The sequence below is a fragment of the Microcaecilia unicolor genome, chromosome 1 (genome assembly GCF_901765095.1).
Source record: "Microcaecilia unicolor chromosome 1, aMicUni1.1, whole genome shotgun sequence".
NCBI lineage: Eukaryota > Metazoa > Chordata > Amphibia > Gymnophiona > Siphonopidae > Microcaecilia > Microcaecilia unicolor.
The window spans coordinates 470,062,900-470,084,145 of record NC_044031.1 but is presented as its reverse complement, the minus strand read 5'-3'; the positions used below and the strand labels follow the sequence as shown (position 1 = coordinate 470,084,145).

Here is a 21,246-nt window from a genome sequence, read left to right as displayed (position 1 = left end):
CTGGTAGACCCATTAATTCTGTGATCGAACCCCTATCAGTGTTTGTGGATTTTTTTCTCCACTTGTTGATTCCAAAGATCCAATTGTACATAAGGGATTCAGGTCACATAATTAATCTCCTCGATGAATTTGATGGTGACTTGTCTGATGTTCTTCTGGTAACCCTAGATATCGATGCATTATTCATTAACATTCCCCAGTTAGAAGTATTACGGATCATAGAAACTTCCTTACAAAACTATACTTCCAACTGTACAATCCCAAACTGCTTCATTCTCTCACTGGCAAAAATAGCATTAACAAATTTTTGTTTTTTTTGGATCAGTTCTATCTGCAGGTCTAACGAACAGCAATGGGGGCAGCCATGGCCCCAGATATTACGAATTTGTATGTGGCCCATTTTGAAGATACTCATCTCCATGAACACCCCTATCAGGACAACATTATTTTTTACAAATGTTATATTGACAACATTTTTTTTATTATGGTGGGGAAAAAGCACGAGTTTGGAGGCCTTTTTTCCTGGTTAAACCAAAGAACCAAGAACCAGCCATGAAATGGAATGCTGAGATGAACTGAAGTATGGAACGATATATCCCTCGAGAAAGCTCGAACAAAAAAGACGGGCGAAATGGGACCCCGTTGGAGGTGGATTTGAAAGATAAGTACTATACAGCTTTCTTATAAGAAAAATATAATAAAAATAAAAAGAATTGATAAAATGAGAAGAGAATTAAAGCAATAAAAACTGGAGGTTATTTTTGCAGCCAATAAAGATTGTGGTTCTGAGAGTCCTAAAACATAAACCAAATTGAGACTACAGACATACGTTTTCCTCCTAAATAGTGTTTGCTTCTTTCTCGGATTGTGATGCATGCAATCTAAAAAGAAAGAGATTTGAGTTTCCACAGTGTTATTACCACATTCCGATAGATTAACTGTTCTTTTTGTATGAGTGGTAAGTTCTGCATGATAAAAGTAAACCAAAGGGACCCACATTTCATGTTCAAGCTACAGTATGACCAGTTTGAGATTAATTTTTTAGACCTACAGATTTGCAAAAAAGAGTATGGCTTCTCTACAACTTTGTACCGGAAACCAATTGACAGGAATGCATTACTATACTATTCCAGTTTCCATAATCCTTCTTTAAAATGCAACCTACCATATTGTCAATTTCTACGGTTGAAAAAGATCTGCTCTGACTTCCAGGATTTTCAACACCAGTCCAATATTATGAAGGAGAGATTCGTGAAGAGGGGCTATCCTTAAACATGTATCAAGGAAGGATACCAAAACCTAGCAACAAACCCAGGAGTGAACTACTAAATACAAGGAAAGAGAAAAGGGTATTAGATGTAGTAATAACCTTGAAATATTCACACATAGCAGCACAAATTCAGAAAGTTATTAGGAAGCAGTTGCACATTCTGGAAAGGCATGAATGTTTCACGAACAAGGACTTGGTGGTAAACACTCAAGGAACAGGAATCACAAGGATAAAATAGTACCATCTGCTCACCCAAACCCCTTGGAGGATCCTTTTGAAGACCTTTTTTCAGGCACGTTACTTGACTGTCTCGCTTAAATCTACACAATGTAATCCATAACCAAGTTGTAAAAAATTGTATTTCCATCATTTATATCATATTGTAAGCCACACTGAACCCGCAAAAAGGGGGGAAAATGTGGGATACAAATGCAATAAATAAATAAATAAATGTAGCATTTGCCCCAATGCCCTGGAGGTCAGAATCTTCATTCATCCTCACATAATAAGACTTACCCATTGAAACACACCTCAAATTGTAATACAACCCAGGTCATTTATAGCATTATATGTCTGTGTAAACTCCTAAGGTACACATTATAGAAAGGAGTTGTATTAGTCAAAATGTGGTTTCCGCTCCATTAGTTGAACATTGGCACAGCTTAAATCACACCATCAGTAACCCCAAATTTCTAGTGTACAGAGTGGTTAAGGTGCCTTGGAGAGGGGGAGACAGACAAATACCTCTTGTGAGAGGAACAGAGAACCATTCATTATATGCATGCTTTGTCTCCTCATGGTCTCAACTCTGAGATAGACTTTAGGCCATTTTTGTAATGGTTTACATTTGTCCCTTTTATGGATTTCACATTTGAGCTATACATGTGATTTTTTTTTAACACCTCACACGAGGGGTCACGTGATGCTCTGAAGAGAGGAAGACGTGGTCCTGCGATCTCCTGGGCCCTGGCTCTCTAAACTGCCTTAAAATAGGATCTCCAGCTCACATCTCTCCCCAAAAGACGATAGAAGGAACAGTTTAACCCCTCATGGACAAATATTTAAGTTCGCCAACGCAAACAATGGCGAACCGAGGGAGCAAAAAGGAAAAAGAAAAAACAAAGGCGCCAACCGTGATAGCAGAAGAACGCCCTGCAAACGGGGGAACCCGGTTCACCACGGAGCAATTGCAACAGATCGTGGAAGCAATGGACACCGCACTAGACCCGAAGCTAGAAAAACTATACACGAAAGTGACCAACCTGGAAATGCTCATAGCAGACACGGCAGGACGAACTGGAGAACTGGAAAGAAGAGTCTCCGCTGTAGAAGATGCAGCAGGCCCCGCGACGCAGAGAGAAAAAAAAATGGCCGCTACACTGGAAACCCTGTCAGCAAAAGTAGAGGACCTAGAGAACAGGTCACGGCGGGGAAACCTTCGCATAGTGGGGCTGCCAGAGTCAGTAAATGACCGACTGTTATCCGATTTACTAGAAAAATGGTTAGCAGAAGAGTTCGCGTTATCGGACCATGCAGGGAAACTATGCCTGGAAAGGGCACACCGCATAGGTCGGAGGCAAGAAGGCAGGCAGACCCCACGAACAGTGATTGTAAAAGTACACAATTATGTGCACAAAGAAGAAATATTAAGAGGGTTTCGCCAAAAAAGGAATACGCTGCAGTATGAGGGACAGCAGATACGTATCTTTCAGGATTATTCAGCAGCACTGCAGGAAAAAAGGAAAAAATTCACCCCACTGTGCCAGAAATTACATGAAAACCAACAGGTATTTATGCTGATTTACCCAGCAATATTAAAGATCAAACATGAGGGACGTTGGAGGCAATTTGAGGATATTCAGGAAGCTCAGAGATTCGTGATGGAGCTGGAGACAAGAGACCAGCAAGGAAACACTGAGCAGACAAACGGCTGAGGCGCACGAAGGAAGGGAGACCTGCAGTGCAAAAGGTTTGTGTTTGGGGACCGATACTGAGTAATAAAAGAATTTCACAATGGCTGTAGAGCTGGGGCAGAGGGGAGGGGGAACTGGGGCCCGGGGACACGGGAAACCCCAATACCCATTAAGGATAATGGGAGTAGATAAAGAGGGGAGGGGAGAAGGGAAGACGGGGGATGAGGGGAGTTCTAAAAGAGGGAAGGGGAGGGAAGGGGGAAGGGAAAGAGGGGGGGTAGAGGCTGAAGGTCACAATCAGGAGGTACTACTAAAAAGCTGGGTATCTCTAAAGAGGAGAAGGACTGAGTGGAGGGGGAGACTGGTGGACTTAAAGATCAGGTGTAAATGGAGATGGATATTCCAAGGGGGGAGGCTGGGTCCCCTGAGGAAGGGAATAGAATGTAAACTGAAGTTCTATGTTGCACACAGAGGAGATGGCTAATTTGCAAGGAGGGGGGACTAGACTGATCTCTTGGAACGTAGGTGGGATCACATCCCCGGTTAAAAGGGCAAAGATTTTAAGTGCTTTAAAGCGGCATAAGGTGGGAATTGCATGCCTACAAGAAACCCGGTTATCTCAGATAGAACACCAGAAATTACAAAGGCACTGGGTGGGAGAGGTTTTTTGCTCCTCAGCAGTGGGGAGAAGAGGAGGGGTGGCGATTTTAGTACACAAAGCGGCAGCAATAAAAGCTAAATTTTTATTTGCGGACAGTGGGGGACATTACGTAGGGGTGCAATTAAATTGGCAGGGACAGACGAGGCTACTTGTAGCAGTTTATGCACCCCAGTCCGGAGAAAAGAACTTTTTTGCAGACCTTTTTGCAAAATGCCAGAAATATGGCTCTGACCCACTAATTATGCCGGAGACATGAACCAAGTTATGGAGCCAGAATTAGACAGGACAGGCAGACAATCGAGAGGGGAGACGTTAGGACCTAGCGTGCTTGAGACCTTTTGTGGCGGGCTGGGGATGGGTGGACCCGTGGAGGCTACTTCATGATACAGAACGAGATACACACACACCTCACGGGCCCACGGAACCCAATCCCGCATAGATTATATTCTCGTCTCACAACAACTGTTTCCCAGGTTCTGAATGCGACTATTGGCCCAGATGAAATATCAGACCATGCTATGATTTGGATAGACATAGAGGCCCAACCATATTACCGAGCGGCTGGAGGTTGGCGTTTTCCAGCATACCTATATTCTTCCGCTGAGTTTGCTGCATATCTGGCTGACAAGTGGGCAGATTATAACTTGAACAATAAACAGCACGTAGATAATGCGGGCCTTTTCTGGTCCACTGCAAAAGCGGTAATGCGGGGGGAGGTGATGGCATACATTGGAAGGAGGAATAGGCAAATGGCACAGCGGGTGGTGCAGCAGAGAGGAGGGTAAACAGGCCAGACGGAAGTACACGGGTCATCCCACACAGGACTTGTTCGAGTCCTTAATTGCAACACGGACAGAGTTAAATAGCCTGCTCCAGGAGAGGTTTATGAGAGCCACAGTGGCCCGCAATATCATCTCCATAGATTTGGAGACCGCCCGGGAGGCATGATGGCTAGGTTGATTAAAGGAGCTCGCAGAAGGCTAGTGGTGACTAGCATACGCAGTGGCCCTAATTCATGCACTACAAGCCCGGAGGAAATTGCGAAGATTTTTAGAACACATTTTGAGGAGGTATATTCAGGGGAGCAGACAGGGGAAGAGCTACGGGGAAAGATTCAAGAATATTTAACTCAGTCTAAAATACCACATTTGACGGGAGAACAGATGGAGTCTCTGGACTCCCCACTAGATGCAAAAGGAAGTGATGAAGCAATACAGGCTCTAAAAATGCACTCAGCACCCGGCCCTGATGGGTTTTCGGGTGAGTTTATAAATTGCTTAAACAACAAGTAGTGGGGCCCTGCTAGGCCTGTTTGAAGAGGCGATAGAAACAGGAAGGCTCCCCAGATACGCGAATGAAGCGCTAATCACTTTAATCCCCAAACCAGGACGAGATTCCACAGACCAGCTGCTTATAGGCCGATATCACTAATTAATGTGGATGTTAAAATCCTTTCTAGGCTATTAGCAGAACGCCTAGCAAGTGTACTTCCAACGTTAGTAGGAGAGGAACAAGTGGGATTTGTCCGTGGTAGGCACTCAGTGTTAAATGTCCGCAAGCTGCTGGCAGCTGTGATAGCGGCACCTGGGGGAACTGCAACAAGCCTAGTGATTAGTTTGGATGCGGAACGTGCTTTTGATAGGGTAATCTGGTCATTTATGTTTGAGACATTGCAATGGGTGGGAATAAGGGGCTGGTTTCTGCAAGCGGTTAAGATGCTTTATGTGGATCCACGGGCTAAATTATTGGTAAATGGGGTTAGAACTCAAGAATTCCTAATAAGGCGGGGAACAAGACAGGGATGTCCTCTATCCCCATTACTATTTTTGATATCATTGGAACCCCTATTATGTAAAATTCGCGTGGAGCCTGGAATCCGGGGTATGAAGGTGGGCAAAGGAGAGGTGAAGTTATTGGCTTATGCAGATGACATATTGCTTCTGGTGGAAGACCCGCAGACATCAGTGGCGCGGCTACTTGAGAAGATAGGGGAATATGGGAAGTTATCGGGGTTTAGATTAATCTGGGGAAATCCTTGGCACTACCGATGTCCCCACTGTTCAGACCAGCTGGAGTGGCCCCTTCCCTTTTAAATGGGCGGAGGAGAAGCTTAAATACTTGGGGGTGGAAATCCCGGTAGATTTGTCAACATTGTATAGAAGGAATGTACGGCCTCTGCTGGAGGAAACCAAACGCCTCTTAGGGATCTGGGGATCTTGTCCCCTTTCCCTGGCGGGGCGCATTGCCTTATTTAACATGATGATAGCACCAAAATGGCTGTACAGATTCCAGATGCTACCACTGTATTTACGGGGAAGGGAGGAGAAAACATTACATGAAGTGTTAAGGAAGTTTTTGTGGAATAACAAACGCCCCAGAAATAGCGTTGAATGTACTGTGCAAGCCTAAAACACATGGGGGTATGGGATTACTCAGTATCAGGTACCTCACAATTGCCTGCACCATGAGACATGTTCGCGATTGGCTAGTAGGAAGCCAACAGTTTACAAATACCCAGCTGGAAGCATCATTGAATCCGGAGGTGCATCTCAGCTGCTTAATGCACACCTTAAAAACAAGACCCGCTGGGCAGCAACCTTTGAACTGTTTTGTGCGATCAGCAAGAGCAATGTGGCGGTGGTTGTGTCGAAGACAAGGCTTCGCGGCAGAGGCTACTCCTTTTCTATCATTGAATCTTAACCCAGATTTCCCAGATGGATCATCAGCGCAACATTTTAAATCATGGAGGATGAAGGGGATCCGGGTACCTATTTCAATTGCTGGATGAGGAAGGACAGGTAAAGCAACTGGCAGAATTACAAAGAGAATTTGGTTTGACTGCATCAGACTTTTATGCCTATGCACAAGTGAAGCACTATGCACAATCATTGGGAGCAATGAATCTGGCAGAAGACGTACAGGAAACGATATCAACAGCACTCACTCTGGGATCGGAAAATTTGGTGCCACTGCGATTTCATCATAGACACCTTTTGGACACAACAGAAGATATAGACTATCGCAAAATGGCACGGGATTGGAAGAGGGATCTAAAAGTAGAGATCACAGCGGATATGCTACAAGGTTACCTGCTATCCATTCTACATAGGGCGGCATTCATAAGGCAATGGGAACAGCAATATAAGTTTGCCAAGCGGGCTTACATCGCACCAGCCAGAGCACGAAAGGCAGGTTTTGGAACAGGAAACTGCCCCAAATGCGGAGAAGAAAAGGCGACTTTGGGCCATATGTTCTGGCAATGCGCACAGATTAGAACCTTTTGGAAGCGGGTTCTGGCAGAGGTCAGACATTACTGGAAGCGGACAGTGGGAGAAACCCCGCTGTTATTATTTGACGTTTATGTTATCGCCAAACCGATCCCTGTGGGATGCACAGGCTTTCTCAGAAGGACAGTGTTAATAGGAAAAAAGGTGATTCTGCTCTGCTGGAGAGAGACTCAGGCGCCTACAAAAGAGCTGTGGAGAACAAAAATGACCGAACAGTTGCACCTGGAACTCTGTGGACTCACTGAGGCAGCATACTCACAGCAGGAGCGGAACGCATTCTGTAGGGTATGGGAACATTATTGGACCACCCTTCAGCCTAGCATCAGGAAGAGGATCATACACAGATTGAAGGGGAGAGAGGAGACACCAGCGACACCTTTTGGTACATCACAGAAGTGACATTAGACCTTTAATCAGACCTCAGAGGGGGGAGGGTAGGAAGGGAGGAGAAGGAGGGAGGGAGGGGGGATGGAGGGATTATTACAGACAATGGACCACTGATAATGTCTGCTTACCGTTTTAGTAGCAATTTAGGCTAGTTAATAGAGGTTTGGTAACGTAGGAGAGAAATTTATAAAGTACTGCTTTCTACACAGAGGCTGGATAGTTCATTGATGTTTAAGTACCTTGTTTGAGATATGCTGCAGATGTTAGATATGATAACTTATCTGAATAAAACAGACTCCAGTATGAGGGGAGGGGGGAGGTGGGATATAAAATGAAAGTTGATAATAATGTTTGGGGGAACAATGTGGAAGAACTCATTGTACTGTGGTTTTATACTTCTTCTCTGAAAATGTCTGTTCTATTCACATTTGTATTGGTTACGTCCTTAATAAAAATCATTGAAAGATAACAACCTCACACGAGTGCCCCAGCACAGCCTCCCCTTTTACATAATGCTTGACCTTTTTCCCTCTGTGGGTAGGAGTGTTCACCGAGATGAACCATACACATATTTATACAATAGGTATCATATATGTGTGTGTGTGTGTGTGTGTGTGTATGTATATATATATATATATTTTTTTTTTTTTTACATATTTTTATATTTTTGAGACCTTGACCATTATTTTTACTTTTAAGGGCCGGTTAAACATATAACAGGTTATATACAGCCGGTTACATACTTAACAGGCTAACCTACATGAATTACGCATGTTGACATATTTAAAATAGGTATGGAAGCTCTCCTGCCTTTCTGGCTTTATGCTGACCTGTGCATTTCCACAGTGCGTTATTCTCCACACTGCTGTGCTGGTAAGGTCATATTTGTTTATTAACTATTTTTACTTTGCACACCAGAAATTGGAGCCATAATGTAGAACACAACTGATTTTTACTGACCATGTTGCTTTCATTTTGGCGCCCATTTTAAACTGTTTTACCTGTCACAGCAGTGGCGTACCAAGGACAGGGCAGTGGGGGCGGTCCCCCCCGGGTGCATGCTGCAATGGGGTGCAGGGAGCAGCCAGGCAGCTGTCAATTCCCCGGATGGCAGCTGACCTAGGACCACCAATGTCCCAGCACTCTAACTGGATTCTCACATGCTAACCAGCCATAGCATTTCTATTGGGTTTTCATAATATTAACGGCTATAGTGTCATAACCGGTTTTGCCATAACCAGCTTTCTTAATAACTGGCTATCTATAGTATGGATAACTGGGTATCATGAATTTTATACAATACTGACCGGTCTCCTTTTAATCTATTTCTTTTATCTTACTTATATATTTATATTCTTATATGTATTTTTACCCATATTTATGTATTGAATTTGAGTGCTCTGCTATTATCATTTGTTCTCAAGCATCACTATATACATTTTTTATAGTGGAGGCTGCTGCTTTTATTGGCTTTTGCTACAGTGTTTTAAGATATTTATCTATTTATGTAGTCTCTACTTTAGCAATGCTGTCTTTTAATGTTTGAATATTCAGGGCCTTGTTTACTAAGCCCCACTATAGGCACACTAGCGTTTTTAGTGCTCGCTAATGCTAGAGACACCGATAGGAATATATGGGTGTCTCTAGTGTTAGCACGCGCTAAATACTCTAGCGTGCCTTAGTAAACAGGGCCCTTAGTGTGCTCATTCCTTTTACTACTATTTAGCATTTTTATAGCGCTACAAAGCCTAAGCAGCGCTGCACAAACATAGAAGAAAGACAGTCCCTGCTTAAAGACCATTGTTATGTCCATCTCTGCCATTGAGTCATATTTACATCCTTTTTTTTTTTTTTTTTTTTTAAACAAGAATCTTTATTGAATAAGTAAGACAAAATGTAAATACAGGCACAACAGTAAACTTCCAGGCTTTAGTACATACTGCAAAACCTGGAACTTGTTTCTTCAATACTCATTCATTGAGTAATAAAACATTCAATATTCTTGGTGTTTTACATATTTTTTTTCCCCCCCTTCTTCCCCCTAAACAAACTGCAAACAAAACATTTCCACGTTATTGGTCAAAATACCCTCCAAATCCCCCTTCCCCTTACAGTGTCTAAGGTAACCAACAGTGATTCAACATATCAAATGTTTCTTATAGATCATTACGTCTTCGGTATATCCAAAGGTTCCCAGATCTTAGTCCCATTTCAACAACTGGTGTCTCTCTTTTGCCATCAGTCTTTCTCTCTCTGCAATGTTCCGCAATAGGGTCATCAATTGGACAACAGACGGGCTATTTTTTTTGCTTCCATGAGCGAGCAATAAGCAATCTTCCGCACATAAGCAATGTTTGATTAACACTTGACCAAAGTCATTTACCCAAGATAGTTTTATGAAACAGAAATACAGCAGGGTCATATGGTATCTCAACTCCCACCCAGTATCTAATCCGGGCTTGGACAGCTTTCCAGAAGGCTTTTACTTTGTAACATGTCCACCAAATATGGCCCAATGTACCACGTTGGCCACATCTACGCCAACAAGTCGAGGAAGCTGTTCCAAACATATGATTTAACCTTACCGGGGTTAGATACCAACGGTATAGTACTTTTGTTAAATTTTCTTGAACATTAACAGCTGGAGAAATGCGTACGGAACGCCTCTCCATTCTCTGCCACTCCTCAGCTGAGTAACTGACCCCTAATTCTTTCTCCCACAGCACCCTGTGCTTATGGCTAACACACGTTATCTCGCAAGTGCCCATAGATCAAAGTAATAAGGCCACATGTCCCTTGCTCTCAAACACAGAGTTCTTCTAAAAAGGTCACGTCACCCATTAAATAGGCACGTCTGCCTTCTAATGACAAAAAATGAATCAATTGAGTGTAGGCATATTGATCTGTAGAGGGTAACCTGTATGTATCTGCCAATTCCTGGAATGATATGAAGGTATCTTTATTAATCAATTGCCCCCATAGATCTAACCCTTGCTTTTTCCATCTAGTGAAAACTGAGCGTGTGCAGCCTAATGGGAATGTAAATTACAAACAATAGGTGATAACCGAGAGCAATAGATTCATTTTAAGCGTTCCATTTTATCCCAGCATGACAAAGTGAACTCAATGATCGGGCTCACCTCCCCCCCAAGCGACGATGTTTAGGCGGCAACCAGAGTAAGTGGCCTAATTTCAAAGGGCTATGTAGTATCTATTGTCCCATCTTTACCCAAGTTTGTGAGGGGCTTCTTGAAACCATTCCACTGCGGATTTAACCTGAGCCGCTCTATGATATAAGTCCACTTTAGGGATCCCTAAACCACCTTTGGTCTTACGGTCTGTATACATTATGGAGGGGTGGATTCTAGATTTGCCTCCTTTCCAGATGAACTTCTCTAATCGTTTCTGCAGGGAGTGAAGCACATGGTCACTAATAGGGAGTAGCAAAGCCTGGAAAAGATACAGTAATCGCAGTAATATATTCATTTTCACTGTGGCTATTCTCCCAAACCAAGATAAACCAAGGGGCTCCCATCTTTCCAAGTCCTCCCTAATGTCTTTCAGTAACGGAGTATAGTTAGCCTCATTAATGTCTTGCAATTTAGCAGTGAGGAAAACTCCCAAATATTTAAGACCCTTAGTTACCCACCTCAAAGGATATAATTGCTTACAACGGTGATTGTTCCTCTGTCATACCCCCTGCCATTGCTTCTGTTTTCATAATTAATCTTAAATCCTGACACCTGCCCATAAGTTTCCAATTCACTTATAACCTGGGGTATAGAATCTAAAGGCGAGGTAAGGGTCAAAGGACATCATCTGCAAACAATGCCACCTTTGATTCCCAGTCTTTCACCCTCACTCCCTTTATCCCTGGATGATTCCTAATAGCCCATGCCAATGGTTCCATTACTAAAGCAAATAAAAGTGGCGATAGAGGGCACCCTTGACGTGTCCTCTATTCAGCTCAAAGAAGGCGGATATCTGCCCATTAATTTTACCCCTGCTTTCGGCTGAGTGTATAGTTCTTTAATCCAGTCCCTAAAATTAGAACCAAATCCAAACTGTAGTATATCCTTTTTTTAATATGCTTCTATCATATGGTTATCTTCATAGACATTTTAATATATTTTTATCTTATTGTGATAGTACCTATTTGTTGTAGTCCACTTCTTTTTATTCTTTTTATATTTTCTATATGTTTCTTGATATTTTAATGCATCTATTATGTGAAAACAAAATGTGCATTTATTATGATTTAGTATTTTCTTTTTACATACAGTTGTGTATACTGACCCCCGTGATGGGTCTTATTGTTTTGGTGCTTGAATGAATCTGCTTTGAACTACATTTCTCTGGTGGATTGGTCATTGTGTCATCTTCTACTCCTGCTCTGGCTTTCTTTGTGTGGTTCTTCGTAGAAGGGTCTTCCTGCTTCGGCTGTGGATATTTCTCTTTCATAACCCGCACCAGCAATGAATACTTCACTTACTATAGGTTTTCTGCCTTTAACTTCCCATCAACGGGATCTACACTACACACACTTACCAACATCAAGAAAACTACTCCACAAGTCCCTATCCCTCACATTTATCAAGCATTTCTCTTGTGCTCTACTGCCATATCTTTCTACTATGATTACTACTAGTCTGGAACAAGGTCATCTTGGAAAAATGCTCTAATCTGTCCAAAACTAACAGAATTTGACCTCTTGGAACTTCCAGTCTCTCTAATCTTCATCCTATTGCCTACCTTCCATTCATATTGAAATAATAGAATCGATAGTTCAGGAACAACTAGGTGATTTTCTGGAGAAAACAAATTCATTACACCCCAACCAGTAATGCTGTTTCAGTGCTTTATGGCATCTGAAACCTTTCTGGTTGGGGTGTAATGAATTTGTTTTCGCCAGAAAATCACCTAGTTGTTCCTGAACTATCGATTCTATTATTTCAATATGAATGGAAGGTAGGAAATAGGATGAAGATTAGAGAGACTGGATGTTCCAAGAGTCAAATTCTTTTAGTTTTGGACAGATTAGAGCATTTTTCCAAGCTGACCTTGTTCCAGACTAGTAGTAATCATAGTAGAAAGATATGGAAGTAGAGCACATGAAAAATGCTTGATAAAATGTGAGGGGATAGGGACTTGTGGAGTAGTTTTCTTGAAGTTGGTAAGTGTGTGTAGTATAGATCCCGTTGATGGGAAGTTAAATGCAGAAAACCTACCAGTCAGTTAAGTATTCGTTGCTGGTGCAGTAGATGGATAGTTAGTTGAAATATTGGAAAATGTAGAATTCTCAGGATGGGAACCTGCTAGAAAAAAAAAGTGAAGAAATTTTATCAGAGAAGTGAGTAGCAATGGAATCTGCTGATGATATTGCCTCAACAGGGCAGGAAGTTTCAGGGGGCTTCGTTAATGAATGCAGAATACCACAGAGTGTAGCTGAGTGTGGCACTGTTATAAGGGGGTTAAGGGTTCATTCAAGGGAAAATACATTGTGGAATTGTTTGATGTAGGGAATGAAGCAAGCGATGAGGGGGTTGAGGTTTTGTATTTGCTGAAGAGGGAAGGGTTTCTTGTACTTGAAAAATAGCATTAAAAATAAAGATTAAAAATTTTATTTTTAAGCATTCAGTGACAGGATTCTTTAATATCACAAGTCAGTCAAGCACTGTAATAACAGAACTCCATGTTCCTGAACACCACACTCAAGTGCTTTGAACAGAGTTCATTATGCCACTTCAAATTACAGCTTGCTGAACTTGTGTAAGAGACAAGAATTAAATACACCATTTCAGTCTTTCCTGCTGCTAATCTACAAATTATAATTGTTGTTGTCCTTAAATGCCTGTCCAAAAAAAGACCAAACAAGGTAGAGGAACAAGACCACCACTACGAAAAGTCACAAGCGAAAAATGAGAAGTAGTGTATTCGATGGAACTTCCAACACAAGGCAACAAATCCTGGTTTTATTGTAGACAAATAATCACAAAAGCTTAACATTACTAGACTCGACATGGTGCCATGTTTTGGCGTTTTTGCATGCATCTGGAGTATATGAAAATATGTATACAGATATTAAACACTCAGAGAACAAAAATAACCTGGCAATCATGGACCATGTTTTTTTAAAGATAGTCAGTCTATATATACTATTTATTACTCTATTTTGAGGATTTTATTATTTTTTTATTTTGATTGGACTTTCCCACTTTGTGATATATTTGCACTGTTTCTATTCTGACAGTGCCTCTTATTGCACATGGCACTGCGTCTGTTTCTCTCTGGCACATTCACGTACCTTTCTTGTTTTTGACGTGAAAAACAGCCTTTTCCATACTTAAGGACAGCATGATGCTGGCACTTTCTTTTCTTGCTACCACAGGTAGAAGCCCCACTGTACCTTAGTGCTTTGACTTTGGTAAAGGTATGGTCATTATTTTTAATTATACACATCACCTTGCACCTTGATCAAACTTTAGTAGTATATTATCTCCGATATTGTGCAATCTTCTTGCCATGGTTTATCTCCCGTTTCTCGCACTGGTTATTATTTCCTTTCAATTCATACATGTATGTCTCCCCACACTTGGATTCTTTCCAATAAACACTTTATATAATTTGCAAATTTGTGTACTCTGTTTGCTGCAGTTTGTCTCCCAGTTCTTGTACATTTTATAGGTCTGTTTTACCACTGTATTCTTTTTTGGGTCAGTCGATGTTTTTTCTGCTAGCTTCATTTGTTCACACTATATATAAATTTGAAACATTGTGCTCTCTGTTTGCCGTGGTCTGCCTCCCAGTTCTAGCATAGCTCTCTCTTTCACCACCATATATTTCTTCTCTTTTGTGGAGGGGGGGGGGGGATCACTCCTGATGCTCTTTTCTCACTTTGTAGAAACGTTTGTGACCTATCTTGGAATTCACGTCTCTTGGTCACTACAATTGACATACTCAGTGGACATTCTCAAGGTCAATTGCTCATCCATATCCTATATAATAATTCTCACCTCCAACGTTCTGAGGCTGCCTGGAACCGTGGAAAAGGAAAGTGGAGTAGATAAAAGTGATGTCATTCCTGAAGTGCCACTGATTGGCTGCTATGACATGCTGCAGGACGTTCAATAGCCAGGAGTGGAAGTGAACAAAGCAAGTCTATGGTAAGCAAGGAAGCCCATTGGTTAATCTCTGATTCCACTCCCCAAAGCAGCCGTCATTCCTATACACTCAAAAAAAAAAAAAAACTTAGGAGCTGCTTCTCATTGCTGTTTTTACAGCTGTTTCCACTGGACAAAAGGAGGGGGGAGACACACAGACCCTGCAACTGGGAGGGGGACCCTGCAACTGGGAAAAAAGGGGAAGGGATGGAGGGGGGACCCTGCAACTGGGAAAAAGGGGATGGGAGGAGGGAAACCCTGCAACTGGGAGGGAGGGACACCCCTGCAAATGGGAGACATACCGGGGGGGGGGGCGACCCTGGAACTAGGAGAGAGGGGGGACCCTGGCACTCTCATTATCACACACATCACACCCAGTCTCACTCTCTGTCACACACACACCACACACACTCGCACATACACACTCCGAGGAAAACCTTGCTAGCGCCCGTTTCCTTTAAAACAGAAACGGGCCTTTTTTACTAGTCTTTTATAATTCATACCAAACTATTCAACTTCTAATACTTTTTCCATTTTTGATGTTATGTTATGCAACCCTTTGATGTAACTTTCCATGGTCTCTTTTTTAGCCTCGTTCTGCCCCAACTCTTTTTAATATTGGATCCTTTAATATGTGTCCTCTTGACCATCTAAAATCCAAAAGTGTAGTTACTTATTTTTATGGATCTAATCATTTTTTGTTCTTTTTTTTGGCCCTTTATGACCATTTGGTAAGGTTGTTCTATTTGTTCTTTCAACCATTTTATGTTCTGATAGTTTATGAAGTTTGTTTTACATCCTTCAGTATAGACCAGTATATGATTCACTTTATGTTTGTTTTTAACCTTGTAATATTTATGTTCACACACTGTTTCGACTGTTCCTATAATATACTATTTTTGTTCTACGTGTGTTCAATATCTATATACATGTATTTTCATACACTCCTGACGTAGGCAGAAATGCTGAACCATGTCACCGTATTGAATTTAACAGTGTCAAGCTTTTGTGACTATTTGTCTACAATAAAACTTTTTGAACCAGGATTTGTTGCCTTGTGTTGGAAGTTCCACTGAATACCCTACTTCTCCTTTTTTTGCTCAAATGTCTGGGACATTATCTTAGGAGGAGTTTCCCTTCTGTCAAAGCAGGTCCCCTGCAGCCTGTAACACTGCAAGACTCTTGGGCCTCCTTTCCATCATCAAGCAAGTTCCCCTTTACATTTCTCAGCATGGCCTGAACTATTCTTGTAGCAATGACTGCAGTCCATCTACCCTCACTACTCTTCCAGCAGTTTTATTTTCAGAGCAATCTAGCTCAAAAGAACACACTGTCTGGCATTGTTCAACCTGAAAAACTGATCTCAGTTGCTCTGTATAACTACTGCCAATGAGCACAAACATGTTGGCCCTGCTGCACGATGGAATCCTATAGTGCCTCCAACATTACTGGGCCTTTCACCTGTGACTGCTAGGTCTATGCACTTAGCCACTGACTACATTGGTAGCAATGTGTACCACCCACATCAACACACTCTCTAAAGTGCATAAGGCCATCATGGCTACCTGAACCACTGTAAAGGCATACAGTATTTATACATTAGTGTTCAAATATAAAACTATTTTTTTTTTAGAAGTGGCATTTATAGCCCATCTTTCACTGGCAATTTTCAGTAACCATTTCTAACCCACCTGCAGCTTATACGTTGTCATGTGTCAGCCAGGCTGCATGAATTTCCTGCCCAGCTCCAGACCATCAGGACTGAATGCCTCATTTCAATGATATACCTTAAACCTGATAGCCCAGGTTTTTTGGTTCTGGAATGCTGCCTTTGACCGACATGGGGATGGCTTTGCAAAGGCTTCTTATAAATATTTCACACACAATCAATGTTGAGGCTTTTTGACTTTTTTCACTCTTGAATTCTTGTGCATTTGTTTAGTAGGTTCGCAACTAAAAGAAAAACACATTAAAATAAAATTTTCAGACTTTCTACAGAATATTTTTTCAAAAGGTGAACAAATAATAGCAGGCTTTTAGTTTAAGTTTTGTTACAGATTTTAATCACACTAGAGTTTTGATTTTTTTGTAATGATTTTTTTTATGCAGTAAGTTTTATTGTAATGTTATTGTTTAGTTTTATGTTATTGAGGGCTCGATATGTAAGAAAAGGTGATAGCACGAAACTAAGTAAACATGTGCACATGGTCTACAAAAAGATCAAAATGTTGCAGCAAGGCTCATATCAGATTTAGGCTACATAAACCAGATTACCCCTGGCTCTATAAGAACATGCACTGGGTTACCCATTGCAGTACTAATATAAGGCTGTTACTATTAGTTTTTAAATAGCCAAACACCGAATAGGTTTCAATTATCTTCTGGACCCGACTGATTTCTAATTATTTTTAAGATCCTTACAGGGAAAGATGTGTCAACACAGCATCGGGCATCATTTCGTTTGCACAGGTGGCCAGGACTTGAGAGCAGTCATACTTTTGGTAGTAGGGGTTAGTCATTATAGATACTTTCCATTAGATCTTAAGATCTTCATATGTAGCAGACCTGGTTGGAGCTTTCCACTTCCTACTCTATCTTGTCAGGCCTAGTGTTTGTGTTTAGCTGTTTGTTAAGGTCTTGCCGATGTTGGTTTCTTATTTAAAGTACATTATTAATCTGGTGCTTTTGCTGTTGGCCTTGAGAAGGTGATACATTAAATATCAAACAAATTGAAATCTATACTGTTTTAATATTTGTTTTACTGTTCTACATCCTTTTTTGCTAGGCCTAGAAAAGGGTCTACAAAATGGAGTAAAATGAAATGGAAGACTTAACCCCGGCATGTTCCTATGAGAAAAGTATAACCCTCACCCTCATATAGACGACTCCTAGTATACAACCATGAAACACCCGCCCAACCCTTACAATAGGAAAAGGGAAAGGGGAATGTGACTTGCCCAGAGTCACAGGGAGCTGCAGTGGGAATCAAACCCAGATCCCCAGGATCAAAGTCTGCTGCACTAACCAACTAGGCTACGCTCCACTCCTATAATAGGCACAGTGAGTTGGCAAATGTTTGGGGGGGGGGCAGCAAAAAGTGCTTCCCAAAACACACCAGCAACTGTCTCACTTTCTATCTGCTCCATAAAAATGTAAATTGTATGTCTCCCCTACAGCCTCCCTCCTGGATGCCCCCATTTCTCCAGAGGTCTGCAGATGTGGCAATAAAACAAATAGCAAGTATGGGGTCTTTGGGACTCCTGTGCACTTCAAAGGCCCTGCTGGTCTGCCACTCTCTGATGCACACTTTTTACGTCAGCGGGGGGCGAGACTGGCAGGGCCTTTGAAGCACATAGGAATCTCAGAGACAATGGGCTTATTGTTAATTTTATTGCTGCCACTGCTAAAGACGTTGAGGGATATTGTGGCAAGGTGTTGGACATGGGGAAGGCAGGGAGGCAGTGCATGTAGTTGGATGTGGGGAGAGAAGGGGAGGGCCACCGGAGATGCTAGACATGGGGGGAATATATAGGAGATGAAGACAGACATGGGGGGAGGAGACCGATGAGGAAGAGAGAGATGCTGGACTCAAGAGGCTAGGCAAAAAAAAAAGGGAGATGCGGACTCATGGGGCTAGGAAAAAGAAGAGAGGAGATGCTGGACACAAGAGGCTAGGAAGAAAACGCAGAGACAGAGGGGAGATGCTGGACACAAGAGCTAGGAAGAAAACGAAGACAGAGGGGAGATGCTGGACACAAGGGGGATAAGCAGAGAGAGAGATGCTGGACACAAGGTTGATAAGCAGAAAGAAAAAGAGAGCGTGCCAATTCCGTGCAACATTATAAGGAGTATGCATGTTTGATATTAGATTCCCCAAACTACATAATTAAACTGCTTCATTTTGTTGCATATAAACCACAATGAAAAGGTTTTTTTTGTTTGTTTTGGTGGTGGTGGGTGTTAAATTATAGTCAGAAACATGTCTTCCTTTTCTTGGGGCAACAATCTGGCTGGTGTTTTGAGTGAAAGGACTTCCTCCACCCTTACTACAGCTCTGAGGAGACCCCTCTATTTTGGATGCCTGGGAGGGGTGCCAGCTCATCTTTCATCTCAGGTAGCAAATTGCCTTGTGTGAGGCCCGACAAGGATGTATCCTTATGAAGCTTCTATACTCTCACAAAAATTCCACTACCAAAAAAATGACTTCAATATTTTGGCATACACACTGAATAGTGTGTGCCATGCAGGAAGGAAAAAGGCCTCAAAGAGCTCCAAGATGATATTTAATCTAACGGAGCTAAAACAGATAACGTTCATCTTGCCTTCATCATCGGCCAAAAAATCTTCGAGATGTGTATAGCTTCCTGCTACATAAATAGTACAGAAATAGCTACACTTCTTGTGATTATTATATACTAAATCGCACTCAATCTGAGTACCAGCACTTATCTTTGAAGATGGTACTTCAATCACGGACTGCGTTGCCAGAACAAGTGTGATGCTACGCTGTCTTTTTCTTCATGCCCCCGAGCGCTGCTGCTTCAGGGTCTCGGTGCTTGTACTGAAGTTGGAACAGTCACAGCTGGGCTCGACAACGCTCAACTTGTCCAAGAGACAAGTTGAGCGTTGTCGAGCCGCGCTGTGACTGTTCCATGAAGTCACTTTCATTACATTCAGTGGGATACCTAGCAGTATCATTTTTGCCAACATGGATGAGCAGTATAGGATAATGGTCAGTAGGATTGATGAGTATTGGTAAACTTTGTGCTACATCTTGAATGTTAGCACCAGGGAAACAGCACACCTCCCTGGACATCATATCTGGTAGGCAGATGGGCACATCTGTACCCCTCAGAAAAGAATCACCACCCATCACTACTTTTCGTTTCTCATTGGCCACTGATTCAGCAGCTTTGTGATTTTTGAGCTTGGTTTCCTCATGTTCTTGAGATATTTTCAGCTTTTCTACCTCCAGGACTGCAAACTGGTTGGTTCTTCAGTTCAACAGAAGATGGAGTTAGGGGGTTGATTTTTCAGGATCTAGTGATCTATGTCCAGCTTTCCTTTTCAGCACAGTATCTCCTTCCCTTTTGCTGGAGATCCACAATGCCTCAAGATGAATTTCAAGGACGGATTTCTGGTTGTCATAGAGATCTGTGGACTTTGTTAGCTGTGAAAACAATCTTCAATGTTATATGTATTAAAACACCTTGCTACACCTCTTCTTTGAAACAGACCATGCCTACCAGACCAGGTGGCTGCTTTTTATATGGGTAGAGAAAAGGTGGAGGAGGGGGGGGATAAGGACTAGTACAAAATACTTTAAGAAAAGACCAGTAGTAAACAATCAAATATCAATCAGAGATTTAAGATAATCTAAGCAGTGCACAAGGTTAAGAGCAAGACATAAGAACATAAGAATAACCATACTGGGTCACATCAATGGTCCATCTAGCCCAGTATCCTGCTTCCAACAGTGGCCAATTCAGATCATAAGAAGTAGCAAGATTCATGCTACTGATCTCAGGGAGGGACAATCAGTGGCTTTCCCATCTCTATCTCAATAGCAGACTACGGACTTTCCTCAGGAACTTGCCCAAAACCTTTTTTAACCCAGAAAACCACTGATACCACATCCTCTGGCAATGAGTTCCAGAGCTTTTCATTGAGTGAAAAATATTTCCTCCTGTTTGTTTTACAAGTAGTACCATGCAACTTCCTTGAGTGTCCCCTAGTCTTTGTACTTTTTGAAAGAGTGAAAAATCGATTTACCATTTACCCATTCTACACCACCTAGTATTTTGTAGGCCTCTATCATATCCTCCACAAAAGTTTGAATTATTTTTTTTTGAGTAAACAAAGGAAAATTCACAGAAAACAGAAAGCCAGAAATCTCAGCACAACTGTAAGGATTAGACAAACAGAAAAAAAAATGAGACTATAGATATTTCACTTACCTCAGCCTTGGTGCATTTTCAGGGCATGTGCAAGGTGCCCCTTTGGCTTGTTACTCAAATCTGGATCTAATTCTCAAGGGAGCTATGCATCTCCGGCTACCAATGCATAAGCTACTTCCAAGCTTGGGAATCTCAATTTAGTGATCTAGGCTTTAACATACTTGCAGTCTGAACTGCTCTTGAAGGCTTCATTGAAAGGATCTTATGCTCCAGATGGATTTCCTAGTGGCAAGTTGTTCAGTATTGCAGGTGTTATCTTTTACAGACAACTTACTGGAATTCATAGAAGCAGGAGTTTCATTCCAGATGGTCTCTTCATTTTTGCCTAAGGTGATTTTGCCTTTTCATAACATTGAGCAGATTTCTTTGCTGTCCTTTCACAAGGAAGGCTGTGAGGAAGAGTTTCTGTTTTGCATCGCCTGAATAGGCATACAGTGTTGATTATATATTTGGAAGTTACAAATGAGGTGCGTCTCCTTTTGGGAGGACCAAAAAAAGGGGAGGGAGAATCCAACTTAGCAAGATGCCTTAAAGCATCCTCGGCTTACATTCTCAAGTGACACCTAGGTCCAGAGAGCCTTAAAGTTCACTCCACCAGAGGGGTGGCAACA

The 21,246-nt window shown here is 41.9% G+C and overlaps 2 protein-coding genes across 2 annotated transcripts in view; both read right to left on the bottom strand.

Moving 5' to 3' along the window:
- LOC115458467 (histamine H3 receptor-like) overlaps positions 1 to 16,431 on the bottom strand; it is a 101,902-nt gene extending 85,471 nt beyond the window's left edge. The window contains exon 1 of the mRNA XM_030188454.1: positions 16,370 to 16,431. The gene's annotated coding sequence lies outside the window, so the exon portion shown is untranslated. The remainder of the gene's footprint in view (positions 1 to 16,369) is intronic.
- The window catches only part of IMPACT (impact RWD domain protein), a 114,198-nt gene continuing 108,060 nt past the window's right edge, over positions 15,109 to 21,246 (bottom strand). The window contains exon 11 of the mRNA XM_030213660.1: positions 15,109 to 16,631. Within this exon, the coding sequence (XP_030069520.1) occupies positions 16,617 to 16,631 (15 nt within the window). The 3' untranslated portion in view covers positions 15,109 to 16,616. The remainder of the gene's footprint in view (positions 16,632 to 21,246) is intronic.